The sequence below is a fragment of the Gorilla gorilla genome, chromosome 21 (assembly GCF_029281585.2).
Source record: "Gorilla gorilla gorilla isolate KB3781 chromosome 21, NHGRI_mGorGor1-v2.1_pri, whole genome shotgun sequence".
NCBI classification, from domain to species: domain Eukaryota; kingdom Metazoa; phylum Chordata; class Mammalia; order Primates; family Hominidae; genus Gorilla; species Gorilla gorilla.
Genome location: NC_073245.2, coordinates 23,680,615 through 23,701,101, shown reverse-complemented (window position 1 = coordinate 23,701,101; position 20,487 = coordinate 23,680,615). Strand labels below are relative to the sequence as shown.

General features: G+C 38.3%; 1 protein-coding gene across 2 annotated transcripts in view; it reads left to right on the top strand.

Annotated features, from left to right (window-relative positions):
* The window catches only part of ESF1 (ESF1 nucleolar pre-rRNA processing protein homolog), a 69,241-nt gene that overhangs the window by 44,700 nt on the left and 4,054 nt on the right, over window positions 1-20,487 (top strand). For both annotated transcript variants that reach the window (XM_019017468.4, XM_019017467.2), the window contains exons 10-12: window positions 5,150-5,271; window positions 10,500-10,587; window positions 19,900-19,976. In XM_019017468.4, the coding sequence (XP_018873013.1) occupies window positions 5,150-5,271; window positions 10,500-10,587; window positions 19,900-19,976 (287 nt within the window). The remainder of the gene's footprint in view (window positions 1-5,149; window positions 5,272-10,499; window positions 10,588-19,899; window positions 19,977-20,487) is intronic.

Below are 20,487 nucleotides of genomic sequence, written 5' to 3'. Positions count from 1 at the left end.
CAAAGAGTATTTGTTGGCTCTGCCTGATTGGTCATTTTCGCTATTTACTGTTGTTCACAAGGCTAGTTGTTATTTTACTTTTTAATTTTATGCATTGTTGTTCCTAGTCTGTAAGGTTGGGAACAAATTTGACTCATTTTTTTCTTTTATTTGCTTTTTTATTCAGCAGACATTTATAAGGTGCGTGCTGTATGTCACACCTTTCACTGGCCACTAGAGTTACCAGCAAGAGAAAAACAGGCTATGACCTTTGCCCTCATGGAGCTTGGAGCCTATTAAGAGAGATACCCATTAATAATAATTTTTACAATTCCACAAATGAATATATAATTCCAACTGTGACAAATGCTAGAGAATAAAAGACCATGGTACTGTAAGAGTTTAGGAGAGGCTGGGCACGGTGGCTCATGACCGTAATCCCAGCACTTTGGGAGGCTGAAGCAGGAGGATCATTTGAGCCCAGGAGTTCAAGACTAGCCTGGGCAACATAGTGAGACTTACGTCTCTACAAAAAGTAAAATAAATTAGCTGGGTATGGTGATGCACACCTGTGGTCCCACTACTCAGGAGGCTGAGGTAGGAAGATTGCTTGAGCCTGGGACATCTAGGCTGCAGTGAGCTGTGATTGCACTACTGCACTCCAGCTTGGGCAACAGAGCAAGACCCTGTCTCCAAAAAAAAAAAAGTTTAGGAGAGAGGGATTTACAGAAGTTCACACAAGAAATTGTAAGATCCTGAACCAAGTTCAAAACACTTCAGATCTTCATATGTCTTATTTGAAAGATTGATCACTTGGCTTATCCAGTATGCTTTAAGGATATCCTATGCACATAGTCACCCTAATTTACCAGGGAGGAAAAAATGGCCCTGGCAAAGATCCTGTTTACTTATCCGGACCAAATATCCTGTGACCCCTGTTATGTGAGTGAATGTGTCCTTCCTTCTCCCTACACCATTGGGGTGGAGAGTTTGAAGGAGTGTCTTTGATGACACTGTTCCTCAGGGCATGGCCAGTGGTTTTCCTCTAAAAAGCCTTATACTCGGTTCGGCCAAGTGTGGTGGCTCATGCCTGTAATCCTAGCACTTTGGGAAGCCCAGGTGGGCGGATCACCTGAGGTCAGGAGTTCAAGACCAGCCTGGCCAACATGGCGAACCCTGTCTCTACTAAAAATACAAAAAAAAATTAGTCGGGCATGGTGGCGTGCGCCTGTAATCCTAGCTACTAGGGAGGCTGAGGCAGGAAAATCGCTTGCATCTGGGAGGCGGAGGTTGCAGTGAGCCGAGATTGCACCATTGCACTCCAGCCTGGGTGACAGAGCAAGACTCTGTCTCAAAAAAAAAGCCTTATACTCAGAGTGGATTCCAAATTTGAAGTTTTGGTGGCAGTGGTGGTGGCTGGTTAGATTTTAAAAGCTGCTTTTGGAATTGAGTGTTACAGAGTCAGGTTTAAATAAAGAGTGCTGGTTTCAGCCTATATCAGAAATGTTTAAATATACATTTTGTTTTTATGACCAAAGCCGATTATAGTACCTAGTGGAGTTATTTTAAGTTGTTCATCTCCTGCCCTTTGAAGACTTTTCAGATATTTCAAATGAATAAGGTAGGCAGAATGTATACTCTTATTTTTGTGTGTTTTGCAAGGATATTTAAAAATATTTTTATATGTATGCAAACTGCCAGAATAATTCTGAATGGATTGTGCTTAAATTATTATTGTCATAATTGAGTCATCTATGTTTGTGGTTGGCTCTGAAAGATGTTTTTGCCCCTTATTTGTAGGATTATTGATGTTATTTTTAACTAATTCAGAAGTCCTTGGATATGCACTTAAAATTTTTTAAACAAATTTGTGCAGAACTAAAAGCAGTTACGATGAAGTTGTTTTTCAGTCACATAGTGGCTGCTCTCAGAGGCTAAAACTGTCTCTGAAGAATGTTCTCGTACTTATGCCAAGAGGCTTCTGGGATGGGCATATTTTTAAGAACTTAGAACATAAACAGCTGTGATCTGCGGCAAGAGATTTAAATGACCTCGTGATGACAACAAGAACAAAGCATTTTTTAAGTTATCATGGTGGTGTGTGAATTCATTGCAATGTGTTTCTTATGCTGCTATTTGGGTGTATTAAGTGAGAGCCAGGCAAAAAAAAATTACAGACTGTATTAAACTGAAGATACTGTTTCTTTATTGTTGTAAACAAAGTACCAGAAAAATATTACTTCCTAAGAATAAACATTTCACGAGTTATTTTAGAGTTATAGGTCGTTTTCTTTTTTGTTTTTAACCACATGAACCACTTGAGGATCAAGGCCATTTATTTCGATCCTAAAGTTTTGATTCATTTTCTGTTAGAATATGTTCCAAACATGAAAGATCAAACAGTTGGCTTGAAATAAGAATCCCTCCTTTAAGACAGATCAATTAAGTGTTTATTAAGTATTTACTATGTGTCTGGCACTATGCTAAATATTATGAAATACTAAAGAAGGTGACTTTAAGCTGCTTTTGGTCTAGTTAGAAGAAAGGACTGCTCAGATGAAACTTATAAATTGGGAAGACATATAATCAAGCACCAAGTAAAATACCATCACTTATGTGGTTCAAATATTGACATAGCCCTTTTTTTTAGAAATGATTTTTAATGATTGTCTAGAACAGTGATTCTTAGCTAGAGGTAATTTTGCCCCCCAAGAGGATATTTGGCAATGTCTGGAGACATTTTTGATTATTACACCTGGGGTTACTAGCATCTAGTGGATAACCAGAGATATTGCTAAATAACTTCCAGTGCACAGGATAGCCTGTCACAACAAAGAATTATCTGGTCCAAAATAACAATAATACTGAAACTGAGAAAACCTGATGTAGAACCTACAAATGTCAATGCTGTTAAGCTTCAAAGTTACAGGAATGGACTTTCATCTTCCCCCAGGCTAGACCTCTTCAGCTCCTATAAATGTTCTTTACCTTAAGCTCTTGGATCATTACACAGAGATGATCTTTGGATAGTCATAAACCTCCTGAACGTTGTATGCAAGTTTTTCCAGTACAGTGTTAGAGTGCATAACTTTTATCAAAATCTCATGCTATCCATCCCTCCAAAAAAGGTTGAGACACATCAACCCAGTCCTCTAGTCACCTAAGAGACAACAACATAGAACCCTCCTTAGCATCATGGTGATTCAGAAGTAGAGCTTGGATCAAAATCAGAAAATAACTTTTTTGGTGAAAAAATTTCTATATTAGTTTAGTATTTTGAAGTATTGCAGTCTTAATGCATGAGGAAATTATAGTAGAATACTTCAAAGAGTATTATTTAAACATGTAATAATACAACACTGTACATTTAAAATTTTAGACTGAACTGATTGTGTGCTGACCTATGGGCAGAATACATAAATTATTTTGTTCTTTGAAATCAACTTGTTTTATCAGAATTTGCTGCTTTCTCTCAAATGAACATCCCAGTTTACATTTCTTAGGTGCTGTTTATCTGTTGAATCAGAGATCTAAACATGGTTTTATATTACACATTTCTCCTGAAAACTGTTTACTAAAGTGAATTATGTTTTTCTCATAAGAAACATTTTTGAATTGAGAATTGTGTTCTGATTTGGCATCCTGTAAGTTAGAGATCCTAACAGCAGTATGTCATAAAAACAAATCTGTGTTACCTTGGGTGTGCATATAGGTTAACATTAATACTTTTCTAAGCTATAGAAATTTGGAGATTAATTCTTGGGTTAAAAACCAAGGAAGGTCTTAGAGATCTGTTTCAGCTGTTTCAAACTGTTGGTTGAAGCTCAAGGCCCAAAAGCAGTGTTTTTAGTTGTTTTATATATTTTTACTTTTACCAAATGTTTTGAGGGGGGGAAATCAGTGCACGTGGGAGGAAAGGGTTGCATACTTCTGATCTAAACCATTCATTTTGCAGATAAGCAACCAGAGGCCCAAAGTTTTAGATTTTATTCTTGGGCCATATATTTCTTCATTCTGTAGGTCAAACTAGCATTTTAGATGTATCTGATAATAGAAGAGAGGATGACCAGGAATTCAAAATTTAGCTGTGCAGCTTCCTACCTCCATGTTCTTAGACAAATTGCTAAATGTTCTCAGTCTGTATATACTCATCAACAAAAGAGAACTGTATTTAGTATCGTTTCTACTTTCTTAGAATTTAGAATGTATCTGAGAAGATGATCTGGTTTGATGATGTCTCATTTTTTTTAATGAATTTTGTGTCATCTAAATATTTAAAGATTCACCCAACTATGTCCTCTAAACACTACTACAAAATAAAAAACATCTTTATTATCAAAGGGGACAGCACAGTATTTACATTTCCTTTACTTTGGCAATAATGAGGGTCTTTGTAAACGGATAGATCAGCCTTAGGGCTTTTTCTCCCACCTTGTTACCCCCTCTAGTTATTGCATAAGATACCTAGAAACGTGAATCGGGAACAGCAGACTATAGGAAGAAAGACCTTTTGAGATGAAATATAAGAGCAAATAGCAGCATTGAAAGAGCTAAACCATATGATGAAATGGAATCTGAACTTGTGGTCCTTCTGATCTTTTCTATGTGGCCTCACAGAATGCTTGAGAAAAGATTGAGAATCCTTTGCTCATGGGATATTTCAACAGGGATTCCTTACTAAACAATTTTTGTTCAAAACCTGTAGTTTGCAGAGAACATAGGCTTTCACTTGGATGACAGAAGCAAGTGGGGATAATTAAAGACAAGAAAAGCCACTTGTCTTTTACTACAAAAATTAGTATCCTGAGAAGAATTAGTTCAGAAGTTTTCTTAGCATCTCAAAACAAAAAAGTTTAGAGAAATGAAGGCTGAGCCTAAATACAGTATTTTTCTTTAGTGGCTTGACCATGTATCAAGTTGCTAGGTTTGTTTGTTGGTTTGTTTTGATTTTGTTTGGTTAGGTTATTGTTTGTTATTAGGAAATAACTTTTATAGAAGTTGGTCCTATGTCACTGTATGATATTGGGGTATTACAGATATTTACCATTGCATGTTATCTTTGTTACTCTATTAAATATGCATAAATTATATTTGTCTTTATAAATTATATGTTTAAGTGATTGCCAGACAATAAGACATTTTAAGCTAAACTATTTGGATTTTTCCTCAGGTCTTAAAGAAAGTGCAGAAGAGATGGTCAAAAACAAATTGGAAGGAAAGGATAAACTGACCCCTTGGGAACAATTTTTAGAGAAGAAGAAAGAGAAAAAAAGACTGAAAAGGAAACAGAAGGTATCAGTGATAATTATGACCAAATGTTTGTTGAATGCCAACCATATATCAGATGGTACCAGGTGCTTGGAATCCATTATCTCAAAATGTAACCACTCACTGAAGTAGGCCTTGTTATCATCCCAATTTTAAGAAAGAGGAAAATGAGAATGCAGAAAGTTTTTTCATCATGGCCACATAATGGTGTACAAAGCCTGGTCACAGTCCAGAGCCACTTCAACTGCTGCATTCTGACATTTTACATTTACATGCCACCTACGTAAAACACATAGTTAATATATAGATATAAGCAGTATGATTCTGTTCTGTGTTTCTGAGCGAAAGAGGTACATACAGACATTTTTCCTTGAGGATATATGCACATAGAGGTTTTTAACATGAGTGAAATTATGCCATACTTTCCATCTCTCAACCTGCATTTTCACCTTACAGTATTATCTTATGGCTCATCTGTCATCTTATTGTCATTAAATTCCTTTATCAAGAGTATTTCCTGGCTGGGTGCGGTGGCTTATGCCTGTAATCCCTGCACTTTGGGAGGCCAAGGCAGGTGGATCACCTGAGGTCAGGAGTTCAAGACCAGCTTGGCCAACATGGCGAAACCTCGTCTCTACTAAAAATGCAAAAATTAGGTGGGTGTGGTGGCGCGCATCTGTAATCCCAGCTACTTGGGAGGCTGAAGCAGGAGAATCGCTTGAACCCAGGAGGCAGAGATACAGTGAGTCAAGATTGCGCCACTGCACTCCAGCCTGGGCGACAGGGCAAGACTCTGTCTCAAAAACAAATAAATAAATAAATAAGAGTATTTCCTCTGTGTTAATATGGTTTCTGTGGACAATATGATTTGACTCATGTTGTTCAGGGAATAGCATCTTTTCCAGAGTTTTCCAGAGTCCTCAGTAATAGTACAGATCACTTAGGTTTTTGCCACTAAAAGTGCTCTTGTGATTGAAATGCAGCATTCTGGAAGTGGTGTGCCTTAGAGCGTTGTTACTGATAATGACAAAATTTTGCAGCTTGGGGAATCTTAAAATTATTAACTCTAGTCCAGCCCTGTTTTATAGTTATAAAAAAAATTAGCTGATTAGTCTGAGGTTACATAGCATACCAGTGGCCAAGCTGAGACCAGAATCCACAGTTACTCAGACCAGTGTTCTTTCTTCTGTTCCCCACTATACTGTTTCTATACTGTGGGTTCTTATAATGCTTTTGGTACAGCTTTGACTTTTAGCGCTGTGACGGGTAGAGAGATGCAAAGCTGAATGATGCAGTGGAGTAATTTTTATACTTCTATTGTAGTCAGTGTTTGTGGAAATGGATAGTAAAATGGAGAAATTGGGTGTTTTGGGAAAAACTCTTTCAGACTGTGTTTTTCCTGTGCTGTCACACTACAACTATCAACACAGAAGAAGACTTCTGTGACCAAATGGATAGGGAGTTTTCTCCACACACTAACCAGTGGACACCGGCTGGGTGACCTCCAATTCCAACACTACCTGGAGATAGTGTCAGATCCCATAGACTGGGGGCTCGGTCCCCAAGACTGCCTCCACCCTTTCAGACACCAGTCTGAAGTCTGGACATCCAGAACTTCTGACTGACTGGCTTCAAGTTGGGGTTCCCATGACCCCCTCTTTACGTTCAATTAATTTGCTGGAATGGCCACAGACCTTAGGGAAACATTTACACACATTTGCTGGTTTATCATAAAGGATATTACAAAGGATACAGAGGAAGTAGGGTAAGGTATGGGGGAAGGGGTGTGGAGCTTCCATGCCTCCCTGGGCGCTCCACCCTCCAGGAACCTCCATGTATCCGGCTATCCAGAAGCTCTGTGAACTCATTTCTTGGGTTTTTATGGAAGCTTCATGATGCCAGCAGTCCTTCCCCACAGCTACAGGGCAGGACCCTCTCTGGGGAAGGTCTTAAGATGCACAAGTAGAAAGGTGAGGGAAGAGTACAGTCCTGCTCTTAAGACCGAACACAAAAGACTATAGCAAGGGCTAAGGAACTTATGAGCCAGAAACCATGTATGAAAATAATATACATGTAACACCACGTGGGGTAAGAGCCCTGCTCCCATTGATGTGCTAACTAACTCTCTTCTTCCCTAGAACTCCTTTTCAAACTCAGTAGGCAGTAAAATATTTTTTTTTTTTTTTTGAGACAGAGTCTCGCTCTGTCGCCCAGGCTGGAGTCCAGTGGCCCAATCTCGGCTGACTGCAAGCTCCACCTCCCGGGATCACGCCATTCTCCTACCTCAGCCTCCCGAGTAGCTGGGACTACAGGCGCCTGCCACCACACCCAGCTAATTTTGTTGTATTTTTAGTAGAGGTGGGGTTTCACCATGTTAGCCAGGATAGTCTCCATCTCCTGACCTCGTGATCCGCCCACCTCGGCCTCCCAAAGTGAGTAAAATATCTTCTAAATGAAATAACTCCACAAGTGTTAAGCTGTCAGTTTATTGGAGATGTCTCAAGTGGGCCCTCATGGGGTCAATAAAGTAGTCATTCTGAGAATTGTAGCAGCTATTCTGTTTGATTTTCATTTGCTGGGAGCTTCGAGTTTGTGCTTTTACTTTTTCCATTCATTTGGGCTAAGTCTGGACTCGTTTGTCAGCAGCATTCAAAATACATTGTTGAGTGTCCGGGGTGTTCTAGACCCTACAGTACTCAGTACCGGACTTGACTCCAACAGATCCTTTCCGACTCCACAGGTTCTTTGTATATAGGAGTTTCAAGAATTTTCTTCAAGTTAAAAATATTTTTGCCCCTTTGTTCCTCAGTGGTTTCAATTTTGATACTGAAAAATTATTACTGAAGAAATGAATACCTGATATATGCCATGTTATCTAGTATTTTGATCTAGCTGTTGTTTAGATCTATAAAGCAGTTAAAGAAATGTGTTGAGTAGGTACATAGCAAATATTCTTCGTTAAAAGCATGTTACTGCTGAATCCATAAAATAGTTTGGTAAAAAAAAAAAAAATTCTTAGACGCGCTTGTTCTGGCTGTTTGCGGTGGCTCATGCTTGTAAACTCAGCACTTTGGGAGGCCGAGGCAGGCGGATCACAAGGTCGGGAGATCAAGACCATCCTGGGTAACACGGTGAAACCCCGTCTCTACTAAAAATACAAAAAAATTAGCTGGGCGTGGTGGTGGGCACCTGTGGTCCCAGCTACTTGGGAGGCTGAGGCAGGAGAATGGCGTGAACCCGGGAGGTGGAGCGTGCAGTGAGCCGAGATCATCCCATTGCACTCCAGCCTGGGCAACAGAGCGAGACTCCGTCTCAAAAAAAAAAAAAAAAAGAAGAAGCACTTGTTCTTGGCCAGGCGTGTTGGTTCACGCCTGTAATCCCAGCACTTTGGGAGGCTGAGGCAGGCGGATCACCTAAGGTCAGGAGTTCAAGACCAGCCTGCCCAACATGGTGAAACCCCATCTCTACTAAAAATACAAAAAATTAGCCGGGTGTGGTGGCAGGTGCCTGTAATCCCAGCTACTTGGGAGGCTGAGGTAGGCGAATCACTTGAACCTGGGAGTCAGAGGTTGCAGTGAACTGAGGTCACACCACTGCACTCCAGCCTGGGCAACAAGAGCAAAACTCTGTCTCAAAAAAAGAAAAAAAAGCCAGAAGCACTTGTTCTTAAAAGGACATTAATGTCAAAATAAATATTCTTTAGGGCTTTAGTGATTCTTTTTGCATGCAGGATGTTTAACAATAATGGCATTCTAAATATTTTTGTTTAAATGACTTGAGATGTTTTAGATTGCTAGAGATAAATTCAGTCTGGTTAGCCTGATCTTAGTTCACATGTGTTCTATTTATTGTATAGATTTGATTGCTTTATTTAAATTTGCTAATTTAGTAAAAAGTCTGTTCAAATTAGATTAGGAAAAATTTAACCAACAGACTTACTTAAAAATAGCCTGACAGTTTTTAGGGGTGGCTTATAGATAAAACAAGATAATTGTTAAAATTGGGCGATGAGAACAGAGGGTTCATTACATTGTCCTACTTTTATGTATGTTTTAGATTTTCATAATAAAAATTATTTTCTTTAACCAACAAATAAATTGTTGTAACTAATAATTTAAGAGATAATTCACCGTGCACTACTTCAAGTAATTCAGTCACTGTCATTTTTCAATTTTATGAGAGAAAATGCCACCTCCCATCACTGGTCACCCATCTAAAAGTATTCTTCTCCTTCAAATGTCTGCATCACTTTGTCTCTCCTAACCCTTCCTGTCTTGAATTATTTTTATTTATGTATTTGTCTATTTATGTGTTTATGTGTCTGATTTCCTTTAATAGATGGTAAAATTTTTGAGGGCAGAAACCATGTATCTGATAACTTCCATTTCTCCCAAAAGGCCTACATGTTTTCCTGCATTTATTAAGTATTCTATATTTTTTGTTTGTTTGTTTGTTTTGAGATGGAGTCTCGCTCTGTCGCCAGACTGGAGTGCAGTTGCGCCATCTTGGCTCACTGCAACCTCCGTTTCCTGGGTTCAAGCGATTCTCCTGCCTCGCCTGCCAAGTAGCTGGGATTAGAGGTGCCCGCCACCATGCCTGGCTAACTTTTGTATTTTTAGTAGAGATGGGGTTTCACCCTGTTGGCCAGGCTGGTCTCAAACTCCTGATCTCAAGTGATCTGCTCACCTCAGCTTCTCAAAGTGCTGGGATTACAGACATGAGTCACTGCACCCAGCCTCTATAATTATTTGTTGAACAAACAGAATAACTTAGGTGGGAGTTGTTTTATAAACTGGTCCATTTAAAAACTGGTTTACTTTTTTTTTCTTTTAATTTTTTTTTTTTTTTTGAGATGGAGTCTCGCTCTGTTGCTCAGGCTGGAGTGCAGTGGCACGATCTCGGCTCACCACAACCTCTTCCTCCTGTGTTCAAGTGATTCTCCTGCCTCAGCCTCACGAGGAGCTGGGACTACAGGCATGCACCACCATGCCCAGCTAATTTTTTTGTATTTTTAGAAGAGATGGGGTTTCACTGTGTTGGCCAGGCTGGTCTCAAACTCCTGACCTCGTGATCCACCCGCCTTGGCCTCCCAAAGTGCTCGGATTACAGGCGTGAGCTACCACGCTTGGCCACTGATTTACTTTTAGATTGAACTACTTGGTTTAAAAGAAATGCATACAGTTTTTCTTGGTATACATTTATTATAATTCTTGTAATAATGAAATTTTGTATTTTTATATTCAACTTTTAAGGCTCTTGCTGAAGAGGCCAGTGAAGAGGAACTTCCCTCTGATGTTGATTTGAATGACCCATACTTTGCTGAAGAAGTTAAACAAATAGGTAAGCCAGCTCATATCTGTAGTTTTCAACTGGAATCTAAAGACAAAGGTGAGGTACATGGAAGCAATATAAACTAATCATTCTTTTAAAATTGCTAGTATTTGTGTAGCTCCCTTAGTGACATAAGCAAGTCTGTCCTGTGGCATACAGTCATTAATCTGATTGGGAAGGGTCAACTTGTCCCTTCTACATACAAGGGATAATTTTAATATAGGAGGCTTTTGATAATGTGGTTAATAGTTTACTGGGGATTCTTTTCTGGGAAATATCCTTAGTGCCAGTCAGATCGACTCTATAAAAGAATGAGAGGAAATAGAAAGAGGAATAAATATTTTCTTGTGTGCTTTCACTGATTTTTAATAGCGTATCCATTCTAGGTCCCTCTCAGCAAAGTCTATCAAGAATTAAAAGTATGAAACGAATTTGTTTTTATGTGCATGTTGATATGTGTATAATTTTTTAAAATTTATGCATGAAATTTCGTATAAAAGCTTTTTCTGCTGAAATATACAAAAGCATCTATGTTTCATTTTATCCCTTTTGTACTCATTATGCTTAATTATAGCTAAAAAGCCAGCTTTCCTTACTCCTTTTTCCTTGAATCCCTAAATTATCTGGTATCTGATTTCCTATATCCAGGGAGCCTTGTTTCCACCTCATATGCACTACTCATTCTTTCTTTCCTCCATTATGTGGAGGAAATGCGTATGTGTAAATGTGTTTGGTAAGGTTCAGGCCATACTTGGTAAGTCAGTACAGAAATCACTGTAAGGATTTACCATTTGTTCTCATGCATTTTGCCTTCCCCGATCATTATACCACACACAAGAACCCCAAAAGGCTTGCTCCTGGAGCAGCTCCAAGCTGGCATTGTAAAGAGAAGGAGTTTATGAACTTTCCCTGTTTTTTTCCCTTGTGACTAGTGGGCCAGAATAGTTCTCAACAGGAAAGTCAGAATTGCTCAAAATTACTTCCTGATTGTTACAGCTTTTTAGTACTGACATTTTATTGATGAGAAGGAGATTAAGATAAATAAAGTCTATTATAGAATGTGGGATTCTTGGGAATTGGACAGAGAAGTGGAAACTTAGCATATTCTGCTTTTTATCATACCTGAGTGGTCATTTCTAGAAGATGATGGATTTTAGCCTTATCCTCTGGTTTCAGGAAACCAACTTTATAATGGAGAAATGCTAAGCATTATAGTTTCCTTGTTCTCTATCCAAAATGTTTCCTTTGGCATGTGAAGTCTGGTCAAATTGCAGAACTCAGAATAGGATTCAAAGAATAAGTTAAATGGTTTGATGGCTTGGGGTAGCCAGTTTTTTGGAATCAACACATTTAAATTGAGAGTAAGCTTTCTCTAAAGTTATTACCAGAAGTTCCAAAGAAAAAAGGTATAGATAAAATTTGCTTGCTTTTAATTTACTTTTGATTTCAGAATGTTCCCAGAGGGTAATTGTTTCTATCTGGGCTTTTCTGTTTTTGTGTGTGTGTTTTGCAGTGGGTTTTGTTTTGTTTTGAAAAAGCAAAACAGCAAGGCCAGAATTTTTTACATAAAATTTAGGACAAAAAGCTAGTGTCTTGCCATGTTTGTTTATTGATTCTATAATAACTGTTTTGATTGCCTACCAGGTGCTGAGCTCTCTGCTAGGCTAGAGATACAGTAGTGATAATACAAACAGGATTGCCTCCCTCATGGAGTCTGGTTTAAAGAAAGACATGTTAGACAGATAAATAGTATGAGGGTATGGTAAATGTTTTAAAGGAAAGAAATAGAAGATATAACTGGATAGAAGTAGGAGATATGGGAGTTTACATTGGGTAGGCAAAGAAGGCTTCTCTGAGATGATGGCATTAGAGCTGAGACCTGTGGAATGAGGAGTCAGGCATGAAGAGCTGGGGGAAGAGCATTGCAAATGAGGGGAGAGTGGATAGAAAGACTCCAAGGTGAGAATGCACTGTGTGGTGGTAAGAATTGAAAGACATCAATGTGGCTGGAGCATTGTCGGAGAGGGAATTGGTACGAGGACAGGCTGGAGACTCAGTGGAAACTACCCCTGTAGGGCTTTGTTGTCCTGACAACAAATTTAGATTTTACTTTACTGATAGTGGAAAGCCCGAACAGTCTTTAAGCAAAGATGAGACATAATCTGGTATAGATTAACATATTACCCTGGTGCCTGTAAAGAGAACAGTTTGAGGACTGGTGAGGGCTGGAAGACCAGACTTTTGCCGAGCTCTAGACAAAAGATAATGGTTGTTTACCTGGCATGCCGCTCGTGGAATTGGATGGAGAAGAGAATGGAACTCTAGATATACTTTGGCAGTATACTTGCTAAATCAGGAAGAAATTTAGCATAACTTCTGTTTTTGGTTTGAGTCTATGGAAGAATGTTCTTCCATTTACTGAGTTAGGAAGAAATGTGGAAACAATAAGTTTGAGTGGGAAGCAAAGTAAATACGTCCATTTGTGGCATAATCACTTTGAGATGTCAATTAGATATACAAATGGAGGTGTTTGGTTGATATTGAGATATAAGTCTGAGAGATGAGCAGAGAAATCAGAGTACAAATATAGACTTAAGGATCAGTAGCATATAAATAGTACTTCAACCCATGGCAGTGCGAGTAGAGAGCAGTGATAAGAGAAGAGGATGCAGGATGGGCCCTAAGGTCAGGTGAAGTCCACATGAGGCACTGTTAATCTGTCATACTAGAGGAAGTGCTACCTGAAAGGATGGGAAAAGCTTAAGAAGCCGAGAAGGAGCGGCTGGGAAATAGGAGGAACAGTATTAATGTAGTGGCTCACAGACACTTGGTGAGGTGGTAGAGGTTTCAGTAGATTAGTGTGGGTTAAAGTTTGAGGTGAAAGGTGTGGAAGTAGAGACCAAGAATGTAGATCTTTTTTCAGAAGTTTCACTGTGAAGGGGAGCAAAGACGTGGAGCAGTACCTGAATGTAGGTAAGGAGAAGGTATTTTTTTAAAGATATGAGCTTTTAGGGCATGTTTTCTTTCCCTTGGGATTGTTCCAACAGAAAAGAAGTTACTAAGATACAGAAAATGGGGGAAATAAAAGTAAATACAAATGCAGATAAATTTGTATATTTGGTGGCAGAAGGATGAGAGATTTACCTGATTGGTTTATGGATTTATACTGTTTGTTCATTCACTTGCAGAAGCACAGATACTCTGCATGAGCAGATAGGGTAGGGACGTAGAAACAGGTCATTGGAGGGGGCAAGGTGCGGGAGGTTACTGCCTAAGGCGGTTGATTAAATTAATTGTCAATTTTAAGGAGAATGTTCAGGTCTGGATGGCCAAAAATGGAGAAAGATGGGGCGTATAAATTTGAAGGCCAGGCCAGATCCAAAACCATGGAACATGTGGCAAGAGCAGCGGTATGGGAGGCCTAGGCAGAGAAAGAGAGAACCAGCTGAGCCACAAAAGGAGCATGTCCCTTTTAAATCATGCTGGACATGGCTTTTCAAAGGCACATTACAAAGCTGTGTGCCCCCATTCATGTACGTGGTTATTCAGTCAACAATTATTGAGTGTCAGAATCACTCAGTCCTCCCATATGACTTTCAGCATGTTACAAAATATTTAAATATATGAGAATGATACAGTTTTCCCATACTTTACATTTTAATCTGACTACCTGTGGTATAACTGGACTTTTAAAATATGTGTTAGATATATATCATGTATATGCTCAAATAGATGGATTTAATGAGAAGTTTTTACTCAATTCTGAACCTTTTCCTCCCCAGCAAAAACTAAATTTGTACTTAACAGTATCCAGAAGATATAAGGAAGAATATATTGAATGTTAACATTTTGTACTCATGATCCAGGAGGATGGTTTTAAGGATAGGTGGAAGCATGCTTATAACCTTAGGGAAATGGATGCCCATAGGGAGTCAGGAAGAAGTTGGAAGTTTTTTGTGTGCCTTCCAGATATAAGGATCTGTAGTAGGTACTCTTAAAGAGAGTTGGACTTTGGTTCAAAATTTACCAGTTTGTAATTTTTATTTTATTTATTTATTTTTTTGAGACGGAGTCTCACTGTGTCGCCCAGGCTGGAGTGCAGTGGCGTAGTATCTGCTCACCACAGCCTCTGCCTCCCGGGTTCAAGCGATTCTCCTGCCTCAGCCTCCCAAGTAGCTGGGACTACAGGCGTGTGCCACTGTGCCCAGCTAATTTTTGTATTTTTAGTAGAGACAGGGTTTCACCATGTTGGCCAGGCTGGTCTTGAACTCCTGACTTCAGGTGATCCGCGTGCCTCGGCCTCCCAAAAGTGCTGGGATTACCGGCGTGAGCCACCACGCCCAGCCAGTTTGTAATTTTTAAAATGTAGAAATAAAATAACTCAGATGACCTACATTGGTATATTGATTTATTACTACAGTGTTGCCTTCATTATTAGTTTGTCAAAATAATTTTGGATTTTAGTACCTGGTGGAAGTAAAATATAGTCATTATCTAAGGATATAGACCTTGCTTTTCAAAAATATTTAAGATATAATGAATTTGGCACACTAGTGTTTTGAGTGTATAGTTCAAGTTCTGTAGTTAAACAGGACAAAAACATTGTAAACCAGATGACTTGGGTACATTTATAACATTTTTGCTCTAGGCAATCCCATAGAGCTAAACTTATGTGGCTTCAAAATGTGGAGGAAATGAGTTCATTGATGCCAGACCTGGCGTTTGGCTCAGATTAGGTGCCAGGGTCAATGTTAGAGATCTTTTATAATTTTTTCTTCTATCTTTTATAATTTTTTCTTTGATTTCCTTCTAAATTACAAACTTGTTGTCAAATGAGAGTTTTTAAAATATCATCTAGGATGAGCACATTAATGAGATGAAAATGAAATGAAATATTAGAAAAATCTGCTAATTTTCCAGTGGTAGCTGGTAGAATCTGAGTCCTAGTGGGCTTCCCTTTATTTTTTGTAATTTTACAACATTGTAAAGCAGCACCAGAATGTGGTAGCCTAGAGGGAGATTATCCTTAACAGACTGCATCTGATTATGGGCAAGTGATGCAGGAACTTGCTACAAAAGAGTAAATCACTAGGGCGCTTACCACTCCCATCTGGTCAGTACTGAGACCACATCCATCTGCCCCCCAGTGAACTTTCTTAGCTTCTCTCACATGAATTGCTCAACTAAACCCTCTGGAGGAAGTTTATTATGGGAACAAGTCTCTGACATTATAAGTAATGGGAAATGAAATTTCCTTTACAGATGAATTTTATTTTTACACACTATCTTTTTCCATGGATGTATTCTGTTACATTTTTTGCCTAAAAGGATTCTAGCCTCAGTAAGGATTGGCTAGATTTATTTAACTGTAAAACTCTAATATCTGACTTGGAGTCTCTGTTAGTATTGACTTAATAGAATCAATCCATATGTATTTTTTGCAGCAGTCCCAGGAGATGTAGTTTCTTTTTTTTTTTTTTTTTTTTTTTTTTGACAGCATTTTGCTCTGTCACTCAGGGTGGAGTGCACAGTGGTGCTATTATGGCTCACTGCAGCCTTGAACTCTCCTGGGTTCAAGTGATTCTCTTGCCCCAGCCTCCCAAGTAGCTGGGACTGCAGGCATACAGCACCATGCCTGGCTAATTTAAAAAAAAAAAAATGTGGAGCTGGGGTCTTGCTTTGTTGCTCAGGCTGGTCTCAAACTCCTGGCTTCAAGCAATCTTCCTCCTTCAGCCTTCCAAAGTGCTGGGATTATAGGTGTGAGCTACCACACCCAGCTAGAGATGTGGTTCCTTACTTGACAAAAGATTGACTGAAAAATAAAGACAATATTTTAGAACACAAACTTTCATTTCCCTAGTACTGTTCATCTAACTTAAGTCTGAAGATTTTCCAGGGAGGAAAAAATGTTTTTTAAAAAAATGTAGATGTGATCTCTTAATATTTGATCTTATTAACAGTGCAGAAATGATCTGTATGCATTGTTTATCTTTTCACTAAACATTTCAGTCTAACATCATAGTAAATTCTTTGTTAGCAAAGAAATTTTCTTCATGCTAAAACTGGATATCATGTTTAGCCCTATCTTGGGGATTTTTTTTTCTTTCTCCCTTATTACAGTCCTCCTTTCAAGTTTATTTTTAAGACTCTTCACCAGGTTGTTATAAAATCTGAAATAGTTTATTGTGGGCTCTTTGAAATTACTTTCCACAGCTGTATGTGAAGATCTTTATCTGCTTTAAATATTAATTATATACAGTCTAATTTTCTCCCTGCTACAGAATAATATTTTGCATATGTCATTTGTCCATTCATTTCAAAAGGAGCTCTTGGCTTGAGAGCATAGGAGCAGTGGTAAATTTAGGGAATGGGGGTTCATACCCTAAGCAAGTGGAACCTTGATATTTATATGTGTAAGGATATACACATACATTAAGACAGAGAAAGAGTATACTCTTAAGATTTGTATATTATTCCCTGAAAAAAATTTCAGATAGGACCAGTGATGAGGAGCATTTTCTCTAGGGAGAAGGGCTGCATACAATAAATATTTCTTCTTGGAAGTGCAAAACAAATGGCTTGGTAGCACTGATAGGTGAGCTTGGCAGCACTTTTATGCCGGCATGTTCTCTTGGCTGGGCATGTCTACTGGACAGGTGTGCAAGAGTATTCGCAGGGACTTAATACACACAGAGGAGTTTCTAAAGCCTCTTTTGACTTTAGGTTTTGCTTATCCTGTTACCGCATTAGCTGCAGTTCTTCAACCGTCTTGACCATTCCCTTCTCCTGCCACACCCTTCTTCAGGTGTTCTCACATATCACCTCCCTCGCTTCATCCAGGTCATTGTTTGTGTGTCACCTTCTTGAAGAGGCCTTCCTTAACTACCCTAACAAAACCAGCCCCCTCATTCAGTCTCCAACCCTTCTGTCCTGCTTTGCCTCTGTCTTTCCCAAGTGAAGGTATACTACATGAGAGACGATTTTAACCTCTTGTTCACGGCTTGTATCACCAGCACCTGGAGCTGTGATCGCAACATAATAAGTGCTCAGTTAACATTTGTGAGATAGGCGAAATAATTTCCTTCTGTTTATTGACCATTTGGTTTTGTCTGTGAATTCTCTTTGCTCTGTGTTAATATTTTCATTTACATGAAATCTTTATAAGTGAAAGATATTAGTATTATAATGGAAGCAGTCATTTTTTTTTTTTTTTTTTTAGTGAGACAGAGTCTCGCTCTGTTGCCCAGGCTGGAGTGCAGTGGCACAATCTCTGCTCACTGCAACCTCTGCCTCCCAGATTCAAGCAATTCTCCCACCTCAGCCTCCCTAGTAGCTGGGACTACAGGTGCTGGCCACCACGCTTGGCTAATTTTTTTGTATTATTAATAGAGACAGAGTTTCACCATGTTGGCCATGCTGGTCTCAAACTCCTGATCTCAGGTGATCCACCCACCTCGGCCTCCCGAAGTGCGGGATTACAGGTGTGAGCCACTGCGCCCAGCCATTTCTTGTTTTTAATTATGAAAATTTATACATTGAGAAAAATTGAGAGAATAATACAGTGAACAGCACCTGTATTTGGCAGTTGTTAACATTTTGCCATTTTACTTGTGTATGCATATACTTTTATGGTATATCATAAAAATATATTTACACAAGATGTTACTATATAATAGACATATTTAGTAGTAGTCTTTTTAGTTCACTATAGTCTAGAAGATACCATATACACTTCCCCCTCCCATAACATTTGCCTTCTTATATTCTAGATGTATCTGTTCCTTGCCACTCGGTCCACTATATTTTCCATAAACTGGAAGTTAGACGAGTGGTTCCATTAGATTCATGTTGAATGGTTTTGGCAAGCATACTTCATAGGCAATGCTTATCTTTCATATTATATCACATCTAGGGGCATAGGATTTCATGTTGTTCCAAAGATGACTTGCTGAGGGTGGTACAGTGCCCAGCAGGGGATTTTCTTAGGCTCTCTAGGCGGTCAAACAAAAGGCTTGAGTGGGTCACACTTGGCTCTCATGGGTAGTTAGCCCAGGAAACACAGCAGGGCAGTGTTGGGTGTTTCTCTTCATCGAGTCTTCACGGCAGTTCACTCAGCAGTACAGCTTGGGTACAAGAAAAGGAGACACAGTGTACAGTAGTCACCCTGGGCGAGAAGTCTCATGTTCCAAATAGGAACTGAGAGCTTTTTAACAGCACCTAGACATAGCTTCCAGATCCCTGTTTTACCAGTTACAGGAGTCATGGTATCAAGGAAGCCCAAAGTTATAAGCATTTAGAGACCCCAATACATGTTATTTTCCGGTCAGGAACCACTTTACCTGGTGATATTGCCTGGTAATAGAGCTAGAAAGTTCACTAAAGATCAGATTTTTCTTCAGAGAAGGAGAAAGCGTTTTTTAAAACTTATATTTACAGGTAGTGACTGTCAAATTATTATTATAAAGGTAAGTTTTTTCATTTTGCAGATGAGAGTTTGATATATAGTGTTGAGTTTATATATTCAAATCACTTGGGGGTTTTTTCTTTGTCTCTTCCAGTATTCTTATGCTAAGAAAATATTTCTTCTATTTAAGATACAGTAGCTGTTCCCTTGTATTTTCTCATAGGGGTTCTTTGTTTTATTTTGTTTGATATTTAACTCTTAAATTCACCTGCGTTTTATTTTCTTATGTATTATGAGATAAGGCTTTAATTTGATCTTTTTTTCCAGAATGAAACAAGTTGCTCAACAGCAGTTATTAAACAATCTTTTCTGTTTCTAATGATGATGCTATATTTTATTATATACTGTTTCATCATTTTTATTGTGTAGTAATTTTTTGGTTATTTTCACTTTTCAGTACACGTTAATACACTATATCACTAGTACATGGAATCTATGTAATCTTTGTAAAGATTTCCTTGAATGGAATTTTTTATTTAGAATTTCATTAAATGTGTATACTACTTTTATTATGAATGGATGTTGAATGTTAATCAATATTCTTATGTTTATGGACATGCTTATTCTGCATCTGTGGAAATGATCTATGGTTTTTCTTTTTTAATAGGTAATGTAAATTATACATTACTTTGAAAGAAATTCTTCCTTTGTAACACGCAGTCACTCCATGCAGAAGCATTGTATTTATTCCATTCATATACCCACAGTCTTCTTTCAGTAACGTGTTTTTTTCTTTTAGTTTCAACACATTTATTAAGGTTATTCCTAGATATCTTATATTTTTGTTCCTAGTATAAACAGAATGTTGCTGATAGTCCTGTAATTTTTACCGCTCTTATGTTGGTTTGTTGTGCCAGGTATAAATAAAAAGTCGGTAAAATCTGCAAAAGATGGCACATCTCCAGAAGAAGAAATTGAAATAGAAAGACAAAAGGTAAAATACAATTATTGTTACATGCTTAGTGGATAATTCATAGGTACAATTTAAATGAAGTTGTACATGTCACTAATTTTAAAAAACAACTTATTTTAGCAGTGGCATTTATAACTAAATTGTAAGAGACATAATTAAATATTTTAGCAGTGTAGTTTCTAAATACAGTGTTTTTTTTACCAAACATAATTTCTCCAAATTGTACAAAGTTAAAATTAACCTCAAATTCAAGGGTATTTATTTTCTTTTATAAATTAAGAGGGAATTATCTCACTTTTAAAAACACTTACTATACCTGGGGCAGAAAATACCCTTAAAACCTCAAAATAATATTGCCATAAGTTTTAATTCAATCTGAATCTGTCCTGGAATACAGTTTGTGGTTATGGTTTGTCAAATGCAAATTTCTGTTTTTCTTATTGTGAATACGTATATTTAACGTACAAAATTACATTCTTGGAAATGCAGTGAACCTTATGCTTCAGTGACCCGCTATGTCCGGAGTCACACG